This window comes from Pseudozyma hubeiensis (assembly GCF_000403515.1).
Source record: "Pseudozyma hubeiensis SY62 DNA, scaffold: PHS58, whole genome shotgun sequence".
Taxonomy (NCBI): Eukaryota; Fungi; Basidiomycota; class Ustilaginomycetes; order Ustilaginales; family Ustilaginaceae; genus Pseudozyma; species Pseudozyma hubeiensis.
The window spans coordinates 585,396-605,613 of record NW_012133840.1 but is presented as its reverse complement, the minus strand read 5'-3'; the positions used below and the strand labels follow the sequence as shown (position 1 = coordinate 605,613).

Below are 20,218 nucleotides of genomic sequence, written 5' to 3'. Positions count from 1 at the left end.
GAAGAAGAAAGTAACGAGGATGAGGCAAGTGATGGATGCAAAGCATTCTGAAATCTTTCTTCCGATTTCCGTGTTTCTTAGCAAGCCAAAGAAAATCCCACACGTCAAACAAGGCCAACGCTCTCGGCCAAAGACGTTGCACAGGATTATATACCTACCAAGTCGCCTGGATGTTGGGTCCTGAGCCTTTCTAGCACGTTGCCATCATGACTGTTGAATGCCGTGACCGTATCAGGGAGACTTTACAACGCCACCCGGAAGTTGTTCCGCCTGGTTGTCAGAGGATGTCCCACCGGTTGCGCGGTTGACGATGCAGCAACCGGGAAGCTTTTCCTTCATTGTTTTTCAAAGGTCCTCATTTTGCGTCAAGTTCTGTGAGTGACGCTCGAATCTAAGCCCTGCTTGTCTCTACCATGTCCATCTAAGCCGCACCTCGAAATGCGAGTATGGATGAGACGCCATCTCCTTGGTTCGATCGCCTTCCTCTGCACGGCAGCTTCGATGGCTTGGAGTGTAGATGAGGATCAACAGACAAGCTCTAGCGTGACACAGGGGCGCTTTGCCCACTCGAAATCAAGCTTTGCCGCACAGTTCGGGTTCCGCGACCCCAACTTTGGTATTCCAATGCCCAATCGAGACTATCGACTTTTGTCGAGAGACGCATACTACAAGCTGCAAGGCATCTATGCGTCGACAAATCGATTTCTGAGGCTCGCCGGCATCCGACAACTGCTTTCTCAGGGAAGCATTTCCTCCCCTTCTCTGCTGCGGCGACATCCTAGCTTTGTCAACTCCTTCGATGGCACGACCTTCACTCCGACAGTCTATGTCAGGATCGCCGACGTGATGCCCAACAATCCTATGGGCCGATTCAATCCGGATGTAGCCATATTCATGCAGGCCGTCAAAGTTCTTCAGCCGACAGTCTTTCTCACTTGGCTGGAGCTCAAGCACATCATCAGAGGCCCCTACGACTCCGCCTCTGACCCTAATGGTCCCGACTTTTACAAAGTCTGGGTTCGACATCGACGATTCAGTGACAAAGTCTGGCTTGACGAGTTTCCTGAAGTCTACAAATGGCCCGTCTTTGCCGATGTGGAGCGCCTCGGGTTCAATCCAAGCACGATAGATCGTGAGATAGCCGTCTACAGCCAAGAGCGAGCGATCGAGACATACCCGGCGACCAGATCACATGCGCTTGCCACGTTTCTCGCAGCCGCTCGTCGGTACATGTTGCAATTTGATACACCAACAGGCGAAGCCCTTTTCAACTCCTATGCATTGATGCTGGCCCCAGTTGATGCGTCGACCGGGCCTGAGCCATGGTTCCAGGCTCCGGTCTTCGAAGCATTCCATCCGGGGCACAATACAATCAAGTTGAAGACATACGATTTCGACGGAGGCGCCTCTCCCATCCTTGACCGTATTCAATACACGGCTTCGACAGACGCCTTTGGTCATTCTGTGCTGACTCCGATTGCCATTGTCAGACCGCTTCAAGTAGTTCCAACAGTACGATTTGGCACGGTCTACGTGGTACCGCAACGTTTGAGGGCAACATCGAGCATCGTGTTACAAACTTTGAGAGCAGTCAAATTTCGGCTCGTTCCAGACCCAGAATACTCACAAGGAACGGGACATCTGGGACCAGACGCCAACTTCCTTGGCGAACGACGCCCAATTGGACATCCTCTCGCCTTGATCACTGCCTCATCCCTCGAACGTTCGAGATCTCTGGCCGTCAAGGGCAGCAATTCTTCTCAGGCTATCCCAAGCGATTCATTGACGAAAGACGAGCTTGCTGGTCAGCGAAGCCTTGTGCCGGACTCGCGTGGACTTCCTTCGATCGCCAGCACTTCACGCCGAGGCGAGAGCCCTCTCTCATTCCCAATCACCCCACAAATAAAACATGCTGAGCAACGCTCGATCTTCGACTCTCGTAACGACATGTTGATCAGGCCAGAGGAAACTGCCGGGGCATTTCCGCCGACTCCTGCGGGTCGACGTCGCTGGTACTTGCAGCTACTCCAGCATGCCGAGTCCGGCCTGACTAGCTCCAGCTTCGCTCCGGCTCAAAACGACGACAAAAAGACTGGAGAATTTGAAACTCATGGACACTCAGTATCGACATCCGATCAGAGATCACACTATGGGCTCAAGAGCGGGCAGACACACTCGTCCAAAGCTTCAAGAAGACCTACCACGCGGCGGAGCCAGTCCCAGTGAAGGGGTCCAGCCAAATCAGTCTACAGCGCACAGTAACACCGAGGATTTGGCTCTGAACGCCTTGCAGGAACATTTGGAGCCTGGTCTCGATATTTGGCGTTACCACATGCCAAAATGATCGAAATGACTTTTCGTCGGCTGTTCTGATCCGCATTTGATTCTTTCATGACCAAAGGCTGTGGCTCTCGAAGCGTATAAAACAATTGTAGATTGCAGACTTCGCTTGTGGCAAAGCAGGTATCTATAGAAGACAGTGTGCTGATGCCGTCACGCAGTCAGGCGATTCGACATCCGTTTCCTCTTCCTCGCAGCCATTTTCGGTCGATGATCGAAGCTCGACCCTGATCGACCCTTTTCGATCGTCACGTAGAACTTCGTTGGCGGGTCAAAAGTATCAAGTGATAAAGCTCGTCTCGCAACGGCTTCGCCCTCCTCAACTTCTGAAAACATCGACCGTCCTATTTCGATATCCGGCAAGACGCTCGTCTCAGTCGCTAAGAGACCGATGCTGCTTCTCACTGTCTTTCTCGCGATTATCTCGGGGGTGACCTGCTCGAGCTTGAGCACGACAAGCCTTGAACGACTCCTGGATGAGGACTGGTCATACATTCGAGCTGTCGCGGACCGTCTCGAAGCAAGCTCTCCTCGCCTTCCTTCTGCGACCGAGCATCTCGCGTCGGCTTCACAGGACAGTCAAGCCTTGAGTCACACGGGACCGGCCAGAAGAACGGGCCCGACGAACACCTCTCCACCGTCTACGCTTCAGTCGCAGCTGGACATCATCTTTCCGAGCTTGTTTGCAGATCGTCTTCCCGTCAGCGTTCCTCACTCCGTACCAGTGCTTCAGCAAGAGGAAAGAATGGAAGAACTCCAGGCTCTTTCTCAACTCATTCGTTCTCACAGATATGGATACCTCAAGCCGCGACTCGTCATGCCTCTGAGAATCAACAACATGTCACCATGGACGTACAGAGTCTTGTACGAGCAGTACTTTAGCCACATACCGAAACTACGCGTTCTCTGGACTCCTTCAGCTGTTACGTACATGCTGTACAAGCCTGACAAGGATGATTACATGATCAAAGAGATCTTTGGTGGCGACGTGACCGCAAATCAGCAAGTCATGGTTGTGTGGAAGCACGAGGTCCATGGCGAAGCAAGAATCTGGCGCCTCCTCGGGATGCTTGAGTTGCCTTCCCACACAAGGGCGCACAGCTTCATCAATCAGCATATGCAGAAAATATCCAAGTCTTACGGTATCCCGCTCAGGTATTTGAACGATGGGTCTCACCTCGATCCAAGCCAGGTAGAAGCGCAGTCTGGAACATCCAAATCGGAGACGTTACACGATTGAATCGTCTCTGACTATGACCGTTGACTTATTATTTGTTGGGCAAGCCGGAGCATGATGTTTATAAGCATCAGGCAGAACGGAGTCACTCCAAAGTACTCAGGTACATCGAAGAAATCAGTTGCCCGCGTCCAAGGTTTGCGCCGCACTTGTGAGCAATGGGTATGAAGGTACTGACCCACTTCTGATGACGTCTCCACCGGTCACACGACCTGCAAGCTCCTGGTTTTCGTGTCATATATTGAGATTGTACGTGTTCCGCTTGATCGTGCGCAGCAAAACGTTCCAGCAAATTACGATCTTGAAGCAGCTCAATTCCCCAACTTCACCAATTCCATTACTCTCAGAGGTCCTTCTAAGCTCTCGGCCTCAATACAGACAATACAAGCATCCCATGGCCGCAATGATGCGATTTGCGGCGGTTCTAATCTTCATGACCTCACTACTGCGAATTCGAGCCTCGGATCTTCACATCAATGATCTCGATCGTCTTCTTCAGGAGGACTGGTCCGTCATCGAGAGACTCACTGCCCCGCAAGCCGCTTCGGTCCCCTCCCGAGGTGTCGCGATGCTACATGGCGCTATGGTGGTTGGAGCTCCAGGTAGAGGTTCCAAGCGTCTGCGGTACGGCGAACAGCACCAAATAACTACGTCGGGATCTTCAACCCCGTTCGTTATTACACAAGACAACCAAGTATTGGGGCCTCTGTTTGACCGTATACAGAGTCCGGTCCATCTACCAAGAGTCATCGAACCACTTTCCGTAGAGGCTCGAGAAAGGGAGCTGACTAGGCTCTCAAGTGTTTTGCGAAAGTCCTTGACGAGAAGTCACAAAGAGAGATGGGTTGCCCCATTGTCCCTGACAAACCTCGACGCTCAAGAATACATGGTTCTGTGCAGACAGTACCTGTATCGAGAGACCAGAGCGCGCTACTTCTGGGAGTCAGAAGGTTCGACGTACATGCTGTACAAGCCGATCAAACTGAAGGGTGGTCTTGAGGCTCTGTTTGGCCTGACTTTGCAGGCCTGGGTGAATGGCTGGGCCATCTGGCGGCAGGAGATACATGGAGGGGCAAGACTTTGGCATCTACTTGGCATGATGGAGATGCCTTCCTACGAGGTTACCAAGAGATTCTTGGAAGGAAGCACGGAATCGATCCCTCCTCCTCACAAGCTGCCTGATCAATTTTTCAATGATGGAGCTCATCTGGACGAGATGCAGGGGGAGCTTCGGCCGAAGCTTTCGGGCGTCGAGTCGCAGGATGAAAGCCCGGAAAGCTCCGGGCATCCGACTGAGCTTACATAAGGTACTCGAGTCTCCTCTTTCAATTAGCTCTGTTCTCATCACTCCCAACTCCATGGCTGCTATCTCAGCGCCGTCTTCGAGCAATTCCGTCCACAATGCCGTGTAATGAGGCTGCACCGAGTTCCCTGGCTTCAGGTCCCGGTTTGCGCGCATACGTGCCATTCGTCGTGAGGAAGCCCATAATGAGATGAATGTTCCCCGGATATCACCTTCACAGTAGGCAGCTTCTTCATCATGGTACGTGGGCGAGATTTGCTCGACTTGCATCAATGTCTGCGACGATGCAATCTCGAGATCCAGCTGCAGCACATTCGCAGAAAGCTGCTTGAATCGACGTCCATACCCAGCACTCGCTCAACACAGTCGTTGACCTCGCTGTCACAAGGTATATATACTCGTCCTGCAGTACATCCTCGAGCTCGTTTGCTGTTCCCGTGCTGAAGCGCAGCTAAAGTACCAACACGAACCTGTCGTAACGTTGCCGACAGCACCATTAACTCAGCACCTTCGCCAATGTTTCCCTTGTTCTTGCTGACCTACAGCGTCGGCATTAGTGCTCTTCTGGCTTTGCAATTTGTCCTGGGGACAAACTTGCCGCTCGAAGATCTGGAACGACTCGTGCGTTCGAGTGATGCAATCTCGTCTCCCCCTTCCGATGCGATCGAAGCCCTACGCAGAAACAGTGTCCCTCGCAATTCAGGACTGTTCGACGATAGCAACATCGCAAGCGCTCTTATGAATGGGTTGAGGTACGGCAAGGAGCAGTTTGACGCTGATGCTGTAGCCTTGAGGCAATCCACCTCTTCGGCCACTCTGTCCTCTGATACCACTGCTCATACCCCTTTCGCAAGTGTCGTCAGCTCAGACTCGGAGGACACTAGACCGGAGAAGAGGTTGAAAGGGCCGCTGGTCCCTACAAACCCTACGGTCTTCCTGGATATCCCGAAGCTTTCCTTAGCGCAGCGGCGTGTCTCTCTCGAAGAGCTCAGAGAGCACGTATATATTCAGCTAGGCAGCCGACCCAGAGTCGCAAAGTCGACGGATCCGCTTGTCGTACCCTATGATGACCATCTCACAGTCAAAGACTATGGGATCTTCATCGCTGAACTAGCAAACCGCCCGCCCTGGATCTATTCGACCTTACCGCCGGCTCCGAAAACACAGTTCCTCATTCGGCAAGCATCGCATAAACACGACTCGTTTCAGAGCATCAACGGCTTCAAGTCGAGCGGTCGAAACGTCAGGTACTTTGAGGCATGGCAAGGGTTGGGAAAGATAGACTCAGGCCTGCTATTTGACTTTCTTGGTGTTTTCCGAGTCCCCCAAGAGAGTTCAAGCAGGCTCAAAGCAGAAGTTCTGCGTGAGAGCGTCTTCCCGTTAAAGCAGTATGTTGTTCTGAGCCCGTCAGCATTTGCAGCAAGAGAGATACACAAGTTGCGCACACCTATCCGTTAGGCACAGCTTGAGTCTAGGTCGAATTACATTGAAAATGACAACTAGGGACGTATGTGCGTCTGGTACAAGCCCGCCAAATCTAGGAATGAGGCTGGCCTTCAGAAATAAAGGTCTGATCAGGATCAAGGTGAGCTGCATCGTTCAGGAAGACAGTCGGCTTCGACACGCTGAAATATTTGGAAAGCTGGGCCCACGTAAGCGTTTCGAGAGGTCTGCGGCCAGGCACCTTGACAGCACCCAGGTACCTCCATATTCTCATCTGCTCGTAGTACTCGAGCCTCCAGACGGCATAGACGTTTTCATTCCGCAGACCATTCGAGCCATGCATCCTAACGAATCCATCTGAGGCTTCCTTTGGCCTGCTGAGCGAATAAGTTACACCGTCTCTAATCCACAGATACCTGAGGTGCTCCTTACCACGATATCGAGCCCCGGTCAGACTGGTGTAGAGGTTCTGGTAGTCGACAGGACTCATGTTCTCCATCAGTAGAGGCCAGGCAGTTTGTCTGTCATCCCGAAAGCGCCTCCTGGACATCGCAAAATGCAGATCATAAAGGATCTCGGATCGTTCTTGGATCGACAGCGCTTTGACCTCGAGTAGATGCGGCGCATGATTGATTGTACGTGAACGTGTAGGACTGGTGGTCAGAGACATCGGGAACGTGCCACTCGGGTGAGGATCAATGGCTTCTTCATTGACCAATGGCGACGAAGAGGAGCTGGTTGCTGAAGCAAAAGCGTCTCCGGATCCCCTACGGCTTTGCATGATAGCCTCGCCAAGGGGTCCCCCAATCTCTTCGTGTTCCGCAGAGCTATACGAAGGATCATGCTGTGGAAGATTGGCCTCGTCAGGCGCTTCGTGGCCTTCCAGAGCATGTAGTAGAGTCGAGACGGCATCATCCCAAGAATTTGCGCCATGGAAAAGTCGGCTTATGTCGGCGGTTGGAGGACTGCCAGCAGCAATACATGACCCTACTCCAAATATAAAGAAGACCGTGGGGCAGCAAAGAATCCTGTTCGCCCTCATCGCCAATGATAGTGGTCGACAGATCTAAAGACAGAGCGTACAGCTTCAAGAGGGTGTAGTCACGGTTGCGTGCATTCTGATTTACCGCTAAGCGAAGAGGTAAGCTTGGAGATTGTTGCAGAGAAGTGAGCACAGATGTCGCCGAAGCATACGTTTCTAAAAGTCGAGTCTCGGCCTCGGCTGGTCGATTTCTTGGCAACGATACACCCAAGGAGGAAAGGAGGAAGCCGAATTGCCAGGCGAGTGATCGACACATGATTTTTGAGCTCATTCACCAAATGGCCCAAGTGTAGCAGCCCACACAGAAATGCAGACACTGTCTGCCCTCGATGTTGAGCAACATCAACATGTGCGTTTTGATCGGATCATGACAGCGTGACACAGCAAAGATGACTAGACGAATTCGTGCGATACCAAGCGAGATCACAGGCTTCGGCATCTTGTTGATTGAGAACCATTGCTCAGCAAGTGATGAAACGTATATGAATGCTTCACACGGCTTCGAGGTTCGTTCTGAAGGTCAATTGGTCACCGCTCGTTCGGATCGTGTGAAGAGGCAATCAAGTGGCGTTTGCATTTCGCTCGGCCGATCCACAGTTGAATCTGTGTTTCAAAGCTGAACCCCAAGAACGAGATACAGCACTCGTCTCGTCCTGCACCCGCAGACGACAACCTTCATTCCGGACTCCGCCGGCTACAGAAAGTGGTCATAGCCCGCAAGACAAAGGAAAAGGCATTATCATGAGAAGCCGCACAACCCAGAGGTGCTTCTTTGTGTATCTAGTTTGCACCTCCATCGAGCTCGCTGCTGCAGCGTGGCCGGCGATTACCAAAATTGACCTTACAGTCTGTTCAACTTTCGATCATGCGGCTTCGTTATTCTGACCCCTGTTCCTGCTGATGACCATGGCTAGTTGTCATAGTCTCTCTGTCATGTCCGTTGAAACGTTTGATAGTCTGCACGTCTGATCACAGCGGAGCGAGAGCCGGCTGTTGAGCCCGATCGTGGGAAACAACGGGCTCACAGGCTTGCTCAAACAGCGATGATTACCCACTTGACCCATCCATTGAAGCAGGGATGAATAAAGTAGAGGGCCTTCATGAACGTTGTCCGGGCGGACCCAAATTGAGCATGGGGCTCATTTCAGTTTCGAGCCCTGTCCACTGAAAAAAAATTGTCCGACTGGGATGACGAGGGCCTACACAAGTATCTTTGACGGTTGATCGAGGAAACTACAGCCACTAGCCGCTCGCGTGCTCACAGCCGAGCTCCTTCATCTTACGTCTTCGCGACCACACGCTTCGAGGCGAAGTTCAGACGTTCGCCCTCGTGCTGCCTCGAAGGGCGCAAATCCGGGCAATTCTCAATCCGGCAGTGGGATAGTCTATTCATGGTTGACATCGATCGCGGTTCTCCTTCCTCCCACAATTCAGCTTCCACCCAGCTCATTTGTCGTCTCAAAATTGCGTCAATGTCACACAACCAGCGCCACCCATGAGCTTGATGAACACGCGTTTAACAGAGTGGGTTGACATGCCCAGAGCATTGCCATAGTGCAATTCTGCAGTCTCGGCGGACTCGTATGACCTCGGCAATCGGAGCATGCAACACAGATGATGTGTCACGAACGCTTGATAGTGTTCTTGGCAGAATAGGAAGCCGAGTTGAAGCGAGGTCGACACCTGCTGCTAGCCCGAAATGATATAAGGGCAAGTCCAGGACCGAATCTTGCTTAGGAAAGGAGATCAATGCCCGGCAAACGTGGTCCGTCATGCAGATATTCTGCTTGCTCTTTCTAGCAACCTTCGCAGGCTACAGTTTGCAGACCCAGTGGGACCAGCTTCTGAGTCTTTCGGAAGAAGAAGCAAAGGCCTTCCTCGGCGGCACCTTCTCGCCTGCCTCGCAAGGGGAATCAACATCCAAGGCGGCACAATGGCATGATGATGACGGTCGGATGGTCCCTCGGGGGCAGATGCATCGACAGCTCCTTCCCGAAGATGTTCTAGGCCAGTCAAGCCTTGCCTCATTGCTTGGCCCAAGCGTACATGAACATGAACATCCTGACAACGGTCGTGATCCCAGCGACGTTGCCTCCCTTGCAACAACGCGCAGGATCTTAACGACGGCGAGTAGTAGCGTCCAATCTAACCAAGATGTGACGTCCAGCACCCCGTCAGCAGCAGAAGCAAGCCTCACAGAACCGCCGAACGCTCCGGATCCTTCAAAGTCTTCGGCACAAGGTCGAGACGTGCCCCCTCTGTCACTGATCGGATCAGAGCATCTCCACGCACCGCGAGTACTTACAGTTAGACAAAGGAACGATGTGCTTCGAGATGCCGCAAACCATCTCCAACTGTCCAAAGGCAGAAGGGTTCCTATTCTATTCCATCCTTTCATGGAAGAGGCGCTAACTGACAGATTCCTGGATGAGTTCGCCAAGTCGAAGAATTTCCTTCGCGAGTACAAGCCAGGCTTCCTCGTGCAAACGCGATCCCTCACCAGCAAGTTGTGGCAGGGCCAAGGAGGAATTGTTCTACAGAGGGAGCTCATGCACCAGCTGTTTGTTTATCGATACCTGAGAATGCCAGCCACAAGTCGACCTCGAACAGTGTTTCAGTTTGTTGGCATGCTCGAGATCAATCGGCCGAGTCACGAAGCAGTGAGACCGCTCAAGGCGTTCTCGACCACTCGAGTACTTGTCCAAGCCATCGGACCCGATTCATTTGTAGACCACTCTTCACTGGCAATTAAAACGACTCGAAGTTAGACACAGCCATTCATACGATCATCTCGTCTCGTCGGGTGAGAACATATGCTATTGCTCTGGGAACTTCGCAGAGGTGCCCATTAGTTCGGCAGGGGTGACAGCAAACCAGGCAACATGATCTTGTACTAGAGAAGAGCTTACTCGCCGCTCGACGAGTTTGCCTGTGTCTTCGATTAAGGCGACACATGCTCGTCATTATCGCTGTATGTCCTTGGGGCAGGACGCAAGCGACAAGCGTGACATTAGTGTGCGGAACGAGTAGCCTCACGATGACAGCAGGGAAAAAGGAGCTCGAGCCAGTTTCATCAGTACCTACTGTGGCGGAAGCTTCGATGCAACGCACCGGAACTTCCTGTGATGGTAGTGAGGCGCTGCAATGGTGTCTCAGCAGTGATGAAGACGTGCAGAATAAGCTAACGAGGGTTGTAAAAGCGGCGTCAGTCCGAACCCACTTCATTCACATGAATGCAGCACGACGTTGACTCCACAGCGCTATTGTTGGTGTCACTCCTCCGCCCACATGAAGGTACGATAGAGGGAGTGCAGCTTCTCTCACTCTTCTGTCTTTTCGGTGTCTCATGTTTCTTCCAGCGTGTGACAATGTGACGGTATTGTTCGGTGACCTATCGACCTGCTCCAGCCTTGCAAATTTCGGCGTCGACAATTTGTAAGCTTGAGATACCGTTCCTGTTCGCGTTGACATGGCTTTGCGTGACACAGTGGCTGGTTAACCTTGCTCGACACTGGACATGTCCGGACATTGGCGTCTGACACGACGATCCTGCGCTTGAGTGCCGTGTCCGAAAGTATAAAGGATCTCGCGGAAAGCGTCCCTGCATTCGATCATGTGAACAGTCCTGAGGATGGCAGCAACAGCCATCGAGCCTTTCTCCGATGCGATACGACTTCAAGACCATTTTTGTGCACTCGCTAGTGCTCATCCAGCTCGGTGTTTGCCATGCCGGCGATTACTGGAAAGCCGTCGAGGCACTTGTCAATAAAGATGAGAGTTCAGCAATCGCCCATTTTCTCCAGACAGGCGATTTAGGTTCGTCGAGCGCTTCGCCTTCATCGCATCAACCGGAAGCATTGCAAGGCTCGTCGTCCCAACATATCATCGAAGACCCTTGGTTCGGACCCAGACTTGGAACTTTTCTGCAAGACACTCCGTCCAGCGGTGAGACCAGAGTTGCGTCTGGATCAGCTAGCTCGGAATACGTATCCCCGCATATTGATGAGCCGCCCACCAAAATAGATCATATTGGCTCTGTCCTGGCGCCACAGCCCCTCACGGTCGACGAGAGGATGACGATTCTCAAGCCGATCGGCGACGAGTTTGCATCACGTTCTTCCCATAGCGCGGCATCAAACCTCCTCCCTTACACGGGACAGTCATTAACCGCGAAGCTGTTGGACGAGGCTTTTGGGTTCCCAAAGACATCGATGAGACTATTCACCAACGACATCTTCGTGATGCCCAGCACCAGGAGCCAGAAGCCGCCGCTTGCCAGTATCCAAGACGGAGGCATGGCGTTCACGATGCCGAGGACGCATCATCTGTACATCTGGAAGATGATCAAGTCGAGAAATTCGCCGGGATGCATCTACCAGCTTGTGGGCGCGGTGGAGTCGGGAATCAGTACACATCGCATAGCACTTCTGCTGAAAGGTTTTCAGCCCGCGCGCAAAATAAACGTCCTTTCACGGGATTCCATCTATGATGAAAGCCTCCCATCCGTCATCACCGCCAAGTCGCAAGAGCGAAGATTGCGGTCCCAATAAATCAGAAAGCGCGCCAGCAACCGTGCGCCAAGCAGGACGAGCGATCCGGGCCTCAACTTGCAGGCACACACGCTTGGTCAGACACATCATATTGCACAGCAGCATATCTAGAATGACAGGCTTGCCCGATGTGTGGGAGTTCAAGTTTGTGTTGCTCAAGCAGACTTTGGGTTTCTTTGCTCGCCTGGCTGTTGATGAGATAGCGACAGTGAGAGATCGATGCCTTTCTCCTTATACAACGACTGAAGATACGGCAGACTGGGATCCACCTGAGCATCTTGGGGTGTATTCCCTCGATAGATCTCCCACGGATAGCGCGGTCGGGGTCGTACAGGTGATACTGGAACGACTCCTCCGTGTTGATTCAAAAAATCGTGTTCTGTCAGCGGTCCTGGGTGGTACGTAGACCCCGATGGTGTATAGACAGCAGACTCAGCTCCTCTTGTCGATGCTCCGTCCACGTCTTGTTTTGCATAACTCGGGGCGGACGAAAGCTGCGTCCGTTCGTACAGTGTCATCGGAGGGTTGACAAAGTTGCTGTGATACCCGAGATGTGGTGCAGGCTGCTTTCTGTCGTACAGCGATGCGATTCTGTCGTGAAGTGGCATCGGAGGCCACTGTGAAAAGCCCTCATTCTGTGGCTGCATACCGTTGTAAGACACGATTTTGAGCCGATCCTCTAGAGATTTGTGGTACCTGTCTGATTCGTCGTTACCCCCGGAAGGAGGATCGAGTCGATCAACCTGACTCAGGGGATGAACAGTCATGGGCTGCTTGTCGGAAGGGTTGACAGGCTCCGGAGAGGCTTCGACCTCACGTTCCTTTTCGCTCGAAGAGCTGATGTGGATAGTGTCCGGCCTCGGCTGTGACGTTGAAGCCGACAATTTGCCTTCATCTGGAGCTTCGGATTTTTCATTCTTCCAGGCTTGCCTTTCCTCACGAGTGAAGAAAGGCGACTCGATGAGGGCTGAAGGATCATGAACTGCACGTTGCCACATCGCAGCGATAGTTTCGCGGTCACCTAAGACGAGTTTGGAAAGCCAGATCGGCCTCTTCGCTTGCAGAGCTTGCTGAAGGGAAGCTGTCGCTCCCGCTGGGTCGTGCTTGTATCTCTTTCGATACCTTGCCGCCGATGTGGGAAACTCGTTCACCATCTTGAAGCGAAGAGATTCAGGCCGACCCGGGGCGGTAAATGGTCGAACAATGCCGGTCGGCAGCCAGAATCCATTCGTAGTCGCCGTCTTGAACTTGTCGAAACGAATGAGATCGAAGGAACGTAACGCTTCGCCTGAGGGAAGCTCAAAATGGGCGTAGTCAATCTCTTCTGGATTGTACGGATCTGCGACCATCAACGGGAGCGAGAACCACGGCGAAGTGAGAGTTCCGCGGGTGCGGCCCTGCTTCAAACCTTCTGTCACCAGCCTATGTGCAGGCAACAACGAAACCGTTTTCAGCTGCCAGTCCGACGGGCCAACTTTCCAGGCTGCCTGAACGCTTGTTTTCTGCCTGATCATACGAGTAAGATGGAGCAAGGCATTAGCGAGGAATTCATCGGCCACCAGCTCGTCGTAGTGTTGATCGTTGGCCTGGAGGTGGTAGTTCGTGCCGATCTTTTCCGCAGCATCAGCTGGCCAGTCAAAGACGTCCATGCGAGCTGGAAAGGCGGAAAGAGCAGCTCCCGAAAGCAGAAGCAAAGTAAACACAGCATCGAGGTGCACACGCATGGTGATGGTGTCGGAAACGAATCTCGCAAAGGGGCCAAGAACTAGGAGATCGACTACCTTGGTGTCGTGAGGAGTCACTTATAGCTTGCAACCAAAGGTGGGCCCGCCTTCAAGCTCTGTCAATGAGCCGAATGCCGACAAGCGACGATCTGTCAAACACTTGAAACGGTGGGATCGTGGTCTTGTCTCGACCTCGGTGGCCTCCATACTCACGACAAGCTTGTCATTCGTGCCTCAATCGCCGATTACATCATTTCCAGCTCGCCGAGGAGTGAACGGTCCGCCTCCGTTGTGCAGCTCGGCTTGAAACGTGCTCGTTGTGTCTGCTTGGCGTGGGAAACTACCAAGCGAGAGTTCATACGTGATATGATGGTCACCAGGACAAACGGTAGTGGAGTTTCTCGACGGTCGGGCTCAATTTGCGGGTGGAGCTCAACTTTTACTGCACGCTCCTGCATCGCACGTCACTGGACAGCCGAGTCAAAACCCCGCACAGTCGCGATGGTTAGCGGACCCCGAATCTCGCCTAAATCGAACAACATCGTGCATCGACGGCTCCGTGCCTCGTATTGCTGCGTGCCTTCCCGGCAAAGCTCAAAACACACGTGCAAGCTTCCAAACTGATCCTCTTTGATAAGGCAGGTGACGATCGTGGCCACATTTCGCTCGTTCAAGACGAAGTTCTTTCGCTTGTCCGCGTGCCTTTCCGACAGCTCGCTTAACCTGAGAAGGGGTTCCATGTCCTCCAAGCTGTGTCGCAACCTTGTCGTCCCGGCCTTTGAGAAGAACTCTTTCAGAAAAGGGGCGCCTTCCTTCCTTCCCACGACGTCCTCTTCATCACCTGATCTCCATCCTCGCATCGTCTCTGTCAATCTCCCCGCTGACATTCTCAAGTCAAGATGGCTTCCTCCGCCAACAAGCATTCAGACAAGCATGAGCACAACTACACCATGATGCAAGCCTTCGAGTGGTACACTCAGGGTGAGGGCAAGCACTGGCAGTGGCTCGGCGACAATGCCAAACGCTTCGCCGACATGGGTATCACAGCCGTGTGGATCCCGCCTCCCACCAAGGCCGGTTCCGCTTCCAGCACCGGATACGACATCTACGATACCTGGGATCTGGGAGAGTTTGCGCATCCTCGAGACGAGAAGGCTGGCGTCCGACCTCCCAATCGAACAAAGTACGGCACTCGAGAGCAGCTCGAGAAGGCGATGCAAGAGCTTCGCAAGAACGGCATTTCTATCTACGTTGACGCCGTGCTCAACCACCGCATGGGCGCCGACGAGCTCCAGACCTTCAAGGCTCGCATGGTCGACCAGGAAGATCGTACGAAATTCTGCTCGGATGCGTACGACATTGAGGGCTGGACCAGATTCACTTTCCCAGCTCGTGGTGACAAGTACTCTGACTTCAAATGGGGCTTTGAGCATTTCACAGGTGTCGACTGGGACCAAAAGGCCGAGGTCTCGGCGGCCTTCCTAATCCAAGGGGAAGGCAAGCACTGGGCCGAAGACGTCGACAAAGAGAAGGGATCCTACGATCTGTAAGTGTTGAACACTCTATCGCGCATCTGACCGGACACTCTGCTGACTTGAAGCTTCCCTTGATGTAGATTGATGGGCGCTGATGTCGACCATGCTCATCCTGACGTCAAGAAGGATCTCTTGAACTGGGGTGCCTGGATGATGCGCAACTTTCCGATCGCCGGCTTCCGCTTCGATGCGGTCAAGCACATCTCGCGCGAGTTCATTCACGACTTTGTTGCCCACATTCGCGAACAGTCTCGTACGCTCCGCAAAGAGCGTGGTCTCGAGCCCGCAGACGAATCGGAAGGTCCCATCTCGTTTAGCGTCGGAGAGTTCTGGAAGGACAGCCTGGGATCCTGCCTCGAGTACCTCGGCAAATTCGGAGACGAGCAGTTCTCGCTCTTCGATGCACCTCTCCACTACAACTTCAAAGAGGCCGGAGACGGAGCTGAAAACTACGATCTGCGCAAGATCTTTGACGAGACGATCGTGCAGGCTCGACCCATCGATGCTGTCACGCTCGTGGAGAACCACGACACGCAGAAGGGCCAGGCTCTGGAATCGACCGTACCCGCCCAATTCAAACCACTGGCCTACTCTCTCATTCTGATGCGCGTTGACGGCTACCCTTGCGTCTTCCTCGGCGACCTCGACGGTTGCAACCCGACCGGCATCGACAACGGCGAAGGAAAGGCAGATCCGATGGCCGATCTGGAAAAGTTCGTCAAGGCGCGCAAGTACTTTGCCTACGGAGAGCAAAAGGATGTGTGGGATCACCCCAACTGTGTTGCTTGGGTCAGAACCGGCACGAAGGCTGACGACGATTCGGGATACGATGCATCGGCCACCATCATCTGCAACGGCTCCGGACAAGGATCCAAGTGGGTCGAAGTCGGTAAGCGCTACGCAGGCCAGAACTTTGTCGATGTCATCGGCTGGTTCCAAGGCGAGGCAAAGGTCAACGATGACGGCTGGGTCGAAGTGCACTGTCACCCTCGTTCGGCCTCGATCTGGGTCCCCGAGAACTCGAAGCATCGTCAGTTCTTCTAATGACTCCGCCCGGATGCGACCTTGTTCTAGACGCTTGTCCTATTCTGTAGAAACTCCTCAATCATAGAAGACATCTCGAGGGAAGGAACCTGGCATCGAAACGTGGTTGTGTGGCTTGTGTGGTTCGTGCACGCCATCCCCGACGGTGACGTAAATTGCACATCTGCTCACGTCTCGACACTCGAAGCATGCGTTGTATGAAAGCGCCGATGTGATTAGTAAAGCAGATCTTTATTGCGACTATAGGAGAACCGTAACAGATACTAGCAAGACGACATTGAGGAGACAGAAGGAACAAGGCAATGCGATTAGGCGTACAACACGAGAAGAAAAGGGATCAAGCAAACTGCGCCGACAACTGAACGCCGCCATTGGACATTTGCATGTCGGGAGACGAGTTGGCGCTGACGCCACCCGCGGGTTGGAGCACTTGACGAGCAGGCATGGGTTTGCTCAGAGCGATGGGGCCGCCCAGGCAAGCCTGGCTGATGGAACCGCGCTTGCCGCCGATCGAGACGGCTGCCTGAGCCGCGGCGGCGGCAGCTGCTGCAGCAGCTGCGTACGGATCGTGTCGCGGCTCACTGTTCTTGTACTTGTCAGAGCCAGCTGTGAGGGATAGCAGCTCCGAAGAACGACCAACGAGGCCAGCTGGTCGGAAGTGGGTTTTGAGATGCTGTGCGAGGTTGTCGGATCGGCCGAAGTATTTGCCGCAGGTCTCGACAGGGCACTTGTGTGGACGTTCCTGGGTGTGGGTGCGATTGTGACGCTTGAGGTGCTCCATCCTCTTGAAGCGCTTGCCGCAGTGGCAGACGTGCAGCTTATCAGCCGAGCTGACGATGAGAGGCGGAGGACCCGCGTTGCGAGCGCGGCCTCGAGGTGTGGTGCGAGTGACCGAGCCGGAGACGCTGCGACTCCTACCGTCGAGCAACGAAGAGAACGAAGCGTCCTGATCAGGAGAGCTGAGCGTGAACATGCTGTTGCTGCGGTGACCCGACATGGGAGGAGCACTATAGTAGGGGTCGAAGCCGGGCGAGAACAGGTCGTTGGTGGGTGTCGAGGGGTGCATGTAGCTAGCCCTACGACCCTCGACTGCCGAGGCGATCGACGACGAGGGTGTCGAAGGGAAGGATGCAAAGGAAGAGGACTCTGACGATGCCGATGAGCGCGTGAGGGAAGGCATCGCAACCGAGTTGGGTGCCGAGGCTACTCGTGACATTGCCGACGACGACATGCCGGCAGGCGACATGTCTGCCAGGCTGGCTCGGTGTGCCGAGAAGCTGGTGGGGCTTTGAAAGTGGTCACGGAAGGCGAGGTTGGCTTGGAAGCTGGGCTCTTGCTTGGGCACGCCGTTGAGGTCGGCAAGGCTCAGCAGAGGCGTACTGTCCTTGCCATAGGCCGCCATCTCGTGGGGCGCATACGAGTCGGCGTGTACATTGTCGGCGCTAGTGAGCCTCCGGAGAGCGATGGCTGAGGGCGGATAGAATGGCGAGCACGGGTTGGAAAAGTCACCTCGAATCGAGTGCTCTGGGGTGGAGTTGGGGGAGTAGGACTGGCCTGGCGTGAAGGTACACGGACCAGCGCCGATCGAGGCGCGGCCCACGACCGAATGGGGAGTGGCGGGCAGCTGAGCTGCGCGGAACCCTTCGCTGAGGCTGGCCATCGGCTGACCTGCAAAAGTGCCGGTCGACGTGGGCATAGGCGTCGTCTCTTCGGAACCGTCCGATTCGTTGAAGCCGTGGTGATTGCTGAAGCTGTGCGCGTCGCTCCGGTGGCTGGATAGCATCGAGACGTCGAACGACTGAGCAGCTCGACGTTTGAATTGGGAAGGGGGAGGCATCTCGAGGGTCAACTCGTCTTGACCATGGGACAGCGACAGCAGCGCGTTGTGCTGCTCGGGCTGAAAAGCCGACTGTTCGGCGTACGAGGGGAGTTCTGCATGATCAGGGGCATCAGGAGTACTGAGCGCGAGACCAGAGAGCGATGTCAGCGAACCGGGCAGGTTCATGGGCGACTCGACGGGGGTGAAGGAGCGAGGCGAGTAGGATCCATTGTTTTGCGACGAGTGGTCGCCGAGACTGAGATACGACGAGGAACAAGAGGAGCTCACTGAGCCTCTTCTCGGTCCGTAGTCGGATTGCGGCATGCCGGACATCTGAAGCCCGAACGTCGGCATCGAATGGGAATGCGACATGGCAACTGAGTCGGCAGGATGTGTCTCGGGCGACAGGCTTGCCATAAGACCGAGCGAGTTGTACGTGGGTGCGTTCATGCTGCCAGAAGCCTCGTCAGAGGTGGTCAAGTGGCCGTACATGATGTTGAATTCCAGACGTCAAAGATTATGGAGGACGTAGGCAGAACAATTTCAAGGGTAGTGCTGATAATGTAACGAAGCAGTTGTGAAGAAGCAGAAGCGGCAGATGTACTCGAGCAGTACGTTTAGGCTGCAGAACGATGCTGAGTGATGTCGAATGGGGAGGCAGACCAATGAGCTGGCAATGGCGTAAGTATGACAGAGGCTGAGGACAAACGTGGCGAGCAGAGGCGGGTCTTTCGAGGGGAGGAAGTTTGTGTAGCGGACGATAGGACGTAGTGGTATTCAATGCTATGCAGGCAAGAGAGCGACGAGGTCGGGCAGGTGCGAAGCAGCGGAAGGGGCGATGCGGGAAGCAGAAGGGGAATGACCTGACAGGGATGTCCGACTCAAGGGGTGGTGGTTTTGTATGATCCGAGTCGCTCGGGCTCTCCTTGACAGAGTGAAGAAGGGCTCCGACCCGGTTGGTACACTTGGACTGACAGGAAGGGCGCCCGACGGTGCACTGTGAAGCGGTGTCTATGAGGCAGCAGCAAAGTGTGTTACGGGCTGGGAAGGACGGTAGTGCAATGAAAAGAGGAATGCGGCGTGCCTGGCGACTGGCTGTCAACGCGAACCACGCTTGCCAGCCAAGTAAGGCAGTTGCAGAAATGAGATGTGGCTGACGGCCACATTTCTTGGACAGCAACACGCCGAACAAGGTTCCCCACGTCTCCTTTGGAAATGCGACGCATTCAGGCACACGGGAGCACCAGCAAGGAAAACGGGCACAAGATATCCAGGCGGGTCATCGAGCGGATTCGTGATCGCGGCTTGCAGGTTGCAGGCAGGAGGCGGATTGGCGAGAACTAGTGGCCTGCTCAGCTTGAGGGCGGGCGGGAGCAGAAGCAAGACAATTGGAGCGCGTATTCGCTGTGCGAGCACAGAAGCATGACAAGATACGGATGCGATGGACCCAAGTTGGGTGGCAAAAGGCAGACGCAGAGACTTGTGTGTGTGCATGAACACCATCGGCTCGGTTCCAGAGAATGGGGGTCAGGAGGATGGGAAAAAAGTACAAACCATGAGATCGGCCTCGAAACACCTGCAGTGCTGGTCCTCCACAGGAAAGGGGCGAGAGACAGAAGGAAGATCTGAAAGGTCGTGTCATACCGCGACGCATCGCGTCGGATTGCATGGTGGCGCCCTGCGTCGGTGCATCATGCCTGTCTGTCCAAACGAAGGCGGCTACAAGCGGTTGGAACGATTGCTCACGAAGGCATTTTTCAGGTGAGCTACTGTCTTTGGCCAGACAAGATACCAAACATTGACAGCTCATGGACAGCTGGGCCAGATGGACCGGATCTTGCCAAAAGAGGAAGGTGGGATGACTTGCCAGCGGCGCTGCTGCAGGCCGTGGGTGCGAACGCAATGTGGTCGAGCGAGGCGAGAAGGGCCAATGCGATAGGTCTCTTGCGTTTCTGACGAATGGCCCTCGTGGACAGCGGAACAGTCGCGAAGCTGACGCGAAGCTGGCACTGCAGCTAACCCTTCTGACAGGCCAGCGATTCAGCGTTGTACCAGTTGGACGGGCGACGGCGCTGCTTGAAACTCCGTCGGGGCTGTTGTAAAATTGGCGCTTAATGGTTACAGTCTTTCTCGCTTGAGCGATGCAGGCAGCGGACCAGAGCGGAAGGTCTTGTCCAATTC

At 54.1% G+C, this 20,218-nt stretch overlaps 12 protein-coding genes across 12 annotated transcripts; 7 read left to right on the top strand and 5 right to left on the bottom strand.

Annotated features, from left to right (window-relative positions):
- Positions 1–438: 438 nt before the first annotated feature.
- PHSY_006368 (hypothetical protein) lies at positions 439–2,226 on the top strand (the record flags this gene model as incomplete). The annotated part of the gene is made up of 1 exon (XM_012336970.1): positions 439–2,226. The coding sequence occupies one exon, from the start codon at positions 439–441 to the stop codon at positions 2,224–2,226; it is 1,788 nt and encodes a 595-aa protein (XP_012192360.1).
- Positions 2,227–2,493: 267 nt separating this feature from the next.
- PHSY_006367 (phenolpthiocerol synthesis polyketide synthase ppsB) lies at positions 2,494–2,835 on the bottom strand (the record flags this gene model as incomplete). Its single annotated transcript, XM_012336969.1, has 1 exon — positions 2,494–2,835. One exon carries the CDS (start codon positions 2,833–2,835, stop codon positions 2,494–2,496), a length of 342 nt encoding a protein of 113 aa, XP_012192359.1.
- A 250-nt stretch (positions 2,836–3,085) lies between these two features.
- Positions 3,086–3,580, top strand: PHSY_006366 (potential phospholipid-translocating ATPase; the record flags this gene model as incomplete). Its single annotated transcript, XM_012336968.1, has 1 exon — positions 3,086–3,580. The coding sequence occupies one exon, from the start codon at positions 3,086–3,088 to the stop codon at positions 3,578–3,580; it is 495 nt and encodes a 164-aa protein (XP_012192358.1).
- A 400-nt stretch (positions 3,581–3,980) lies between these two features.
- On the top strand, positions 3,981–4,883 carry PHSY_006365 (hypothetical protein; the record flags this gene model as incomplete). The annotated part of the gene is made up of 1 exon (XM_012336967.1): positions 3,981–4,883. The coding sequence occupies one exon, from the start codon at positions 3,981–3,983 to the stop codon at positions 4,881–4,883; it is 903 nt and encodes a 300-aa protein (XP_012192357.1).
- A 513-nt stretch (positions 4,884–5,396) lies between these two features.
- Positions 5,397–6,338, top strand: PHSY_006364 (hypothetical protein; the record flags this gene model as incomplete). Its single annotated transcript, XM_012336966.1, has 1 exon — positions 5,397–6,338. One exon carries the CDS (start codon positions 5,397–5,399, stop codon positions 6,336–6,338), a length of 942 nt encoding a protein of 313 aa, XP_012192356.1.
- A 79-nt stretch (positions 6,339–6,417) lies between these two features.
- Positions 6,418–7,365, bottom strand: PHSY_006363 (f-box/wd-repeat protein lin-23; the record flags this gene model as incomplete). Its single annotated transcript, XM_012336965.1, has 1 exon — positions 6,418–7,365. One exon carries the CDS (start codon positions 7,363–7,365, stop codon positions 6,418–6,420), a length of 948 nt encoding a protein of 315 aa, XP_012192355.1.
- A 1,772-nt stretch (positions 7,366–9,137) lies between these two features.
- PHSY_006362 (hypothetical protein) lies at positions 9,138–10,133 on the top strand (the record flags this gene model as incomplete). The annotated part of the gene is made up of 1 exon (XM_012336964.1): positions 9,138–10,133. The coding sequence occupies one exon, from the start codon at positions 9,138–9,140 to the stop codon at positions 10,131–10,133; it is 996 nt and encodes a 331-aa protein (XP_012192354.1).
- Positions 10,134–11,027: 894 nt separating this feature from the next.
- On the top strand, positions 11,028–11,915 carry PHSY_006361 (dipeptidyl aminopeptidase B; the record flags this gene model as incomplete). The annotated part of the gene is made up of 1 exon (XM_012336963.1): positions 11,028–11,915. The coding sequence occupies one exon, from the start codon at positions 11,028–11,030 to the stop codon at positions 11,913–11,915; it is 888 nt and encodes a 295-aa protein (XP_012192353.1).
- A 155-nt stretch (positions 11,916–12,070) lies between these two features.
- PHSY_006360 (protein phosphatase 2A regulatory B subunit) lies at positions 12,071–13,564 on the bottom strand (the record flags this gene model as incomplete). The annotated part of the gene is made up of 1 exon (XM_012336962.1): positions 12,071–13,564. The coding sequence occupies one exon, from the start codon at positions 13,562–13,564 to the stop codon at positions 12,071–12,073; it is 1,494 nt and encodes a 497-aa protein (XP_012192352.1).
- Positions 13,565–14,103: 539 nt separating this feature from the next.
- Positions 14,104–14,379, bottom strand: PHSY_006359 (hypothetical protein; the record flags this gene model as incomplete). Its single annotated transcript, XM_012336961.1, has 1 exon — positions 14,104–14,379. One exon carries the CDS (start codon positions 14,377–14,379, stop codon positions 14,104–14,106), a length of 276 nt encoding a protein of 91 aa, XP_012192351.1.
- A 159-nt stretch (positions 14,380–14,538) lies between these two features.
- On the top strand, positions 14,539–16,218 carry PHSY_006358 (alpha-amylase; the record flags this gene model as incomplete). Its single annotated transcript, XM_012336960.1, has 2 exons — positions 14,539–15,185; positions 15,255–16,218. The coding sequence occupies 2 exons, from the start codon at positions 14,539–14,541 to the stop codon at positions 16,216–16,218; spliced, it is 1,611 nt and encodes a 536-aa protein (XP_012192350.1).
- Positions 16,219–16,555: 337 nt separating this feature from the next.
- On the bottom strand, positions 16,556–18,529 carry PHSY_006357 (potential zinc finger protein; the record flags this gene model as incomplete). Its single annotated transcript, XM_012336959.1, has 1 exon — positions 16,556–18,529. The coding sequence occupies one exon, from the start codon at positions 18,527–18,529 to the stop codon at positions 16,556–16,558; it is 1,974 nt and encodes a 657-aa protein (XP_012192349.1).
- Between the last annotated feature and the right edge of the window lie 1,689 nt (positions 18,530–20,218).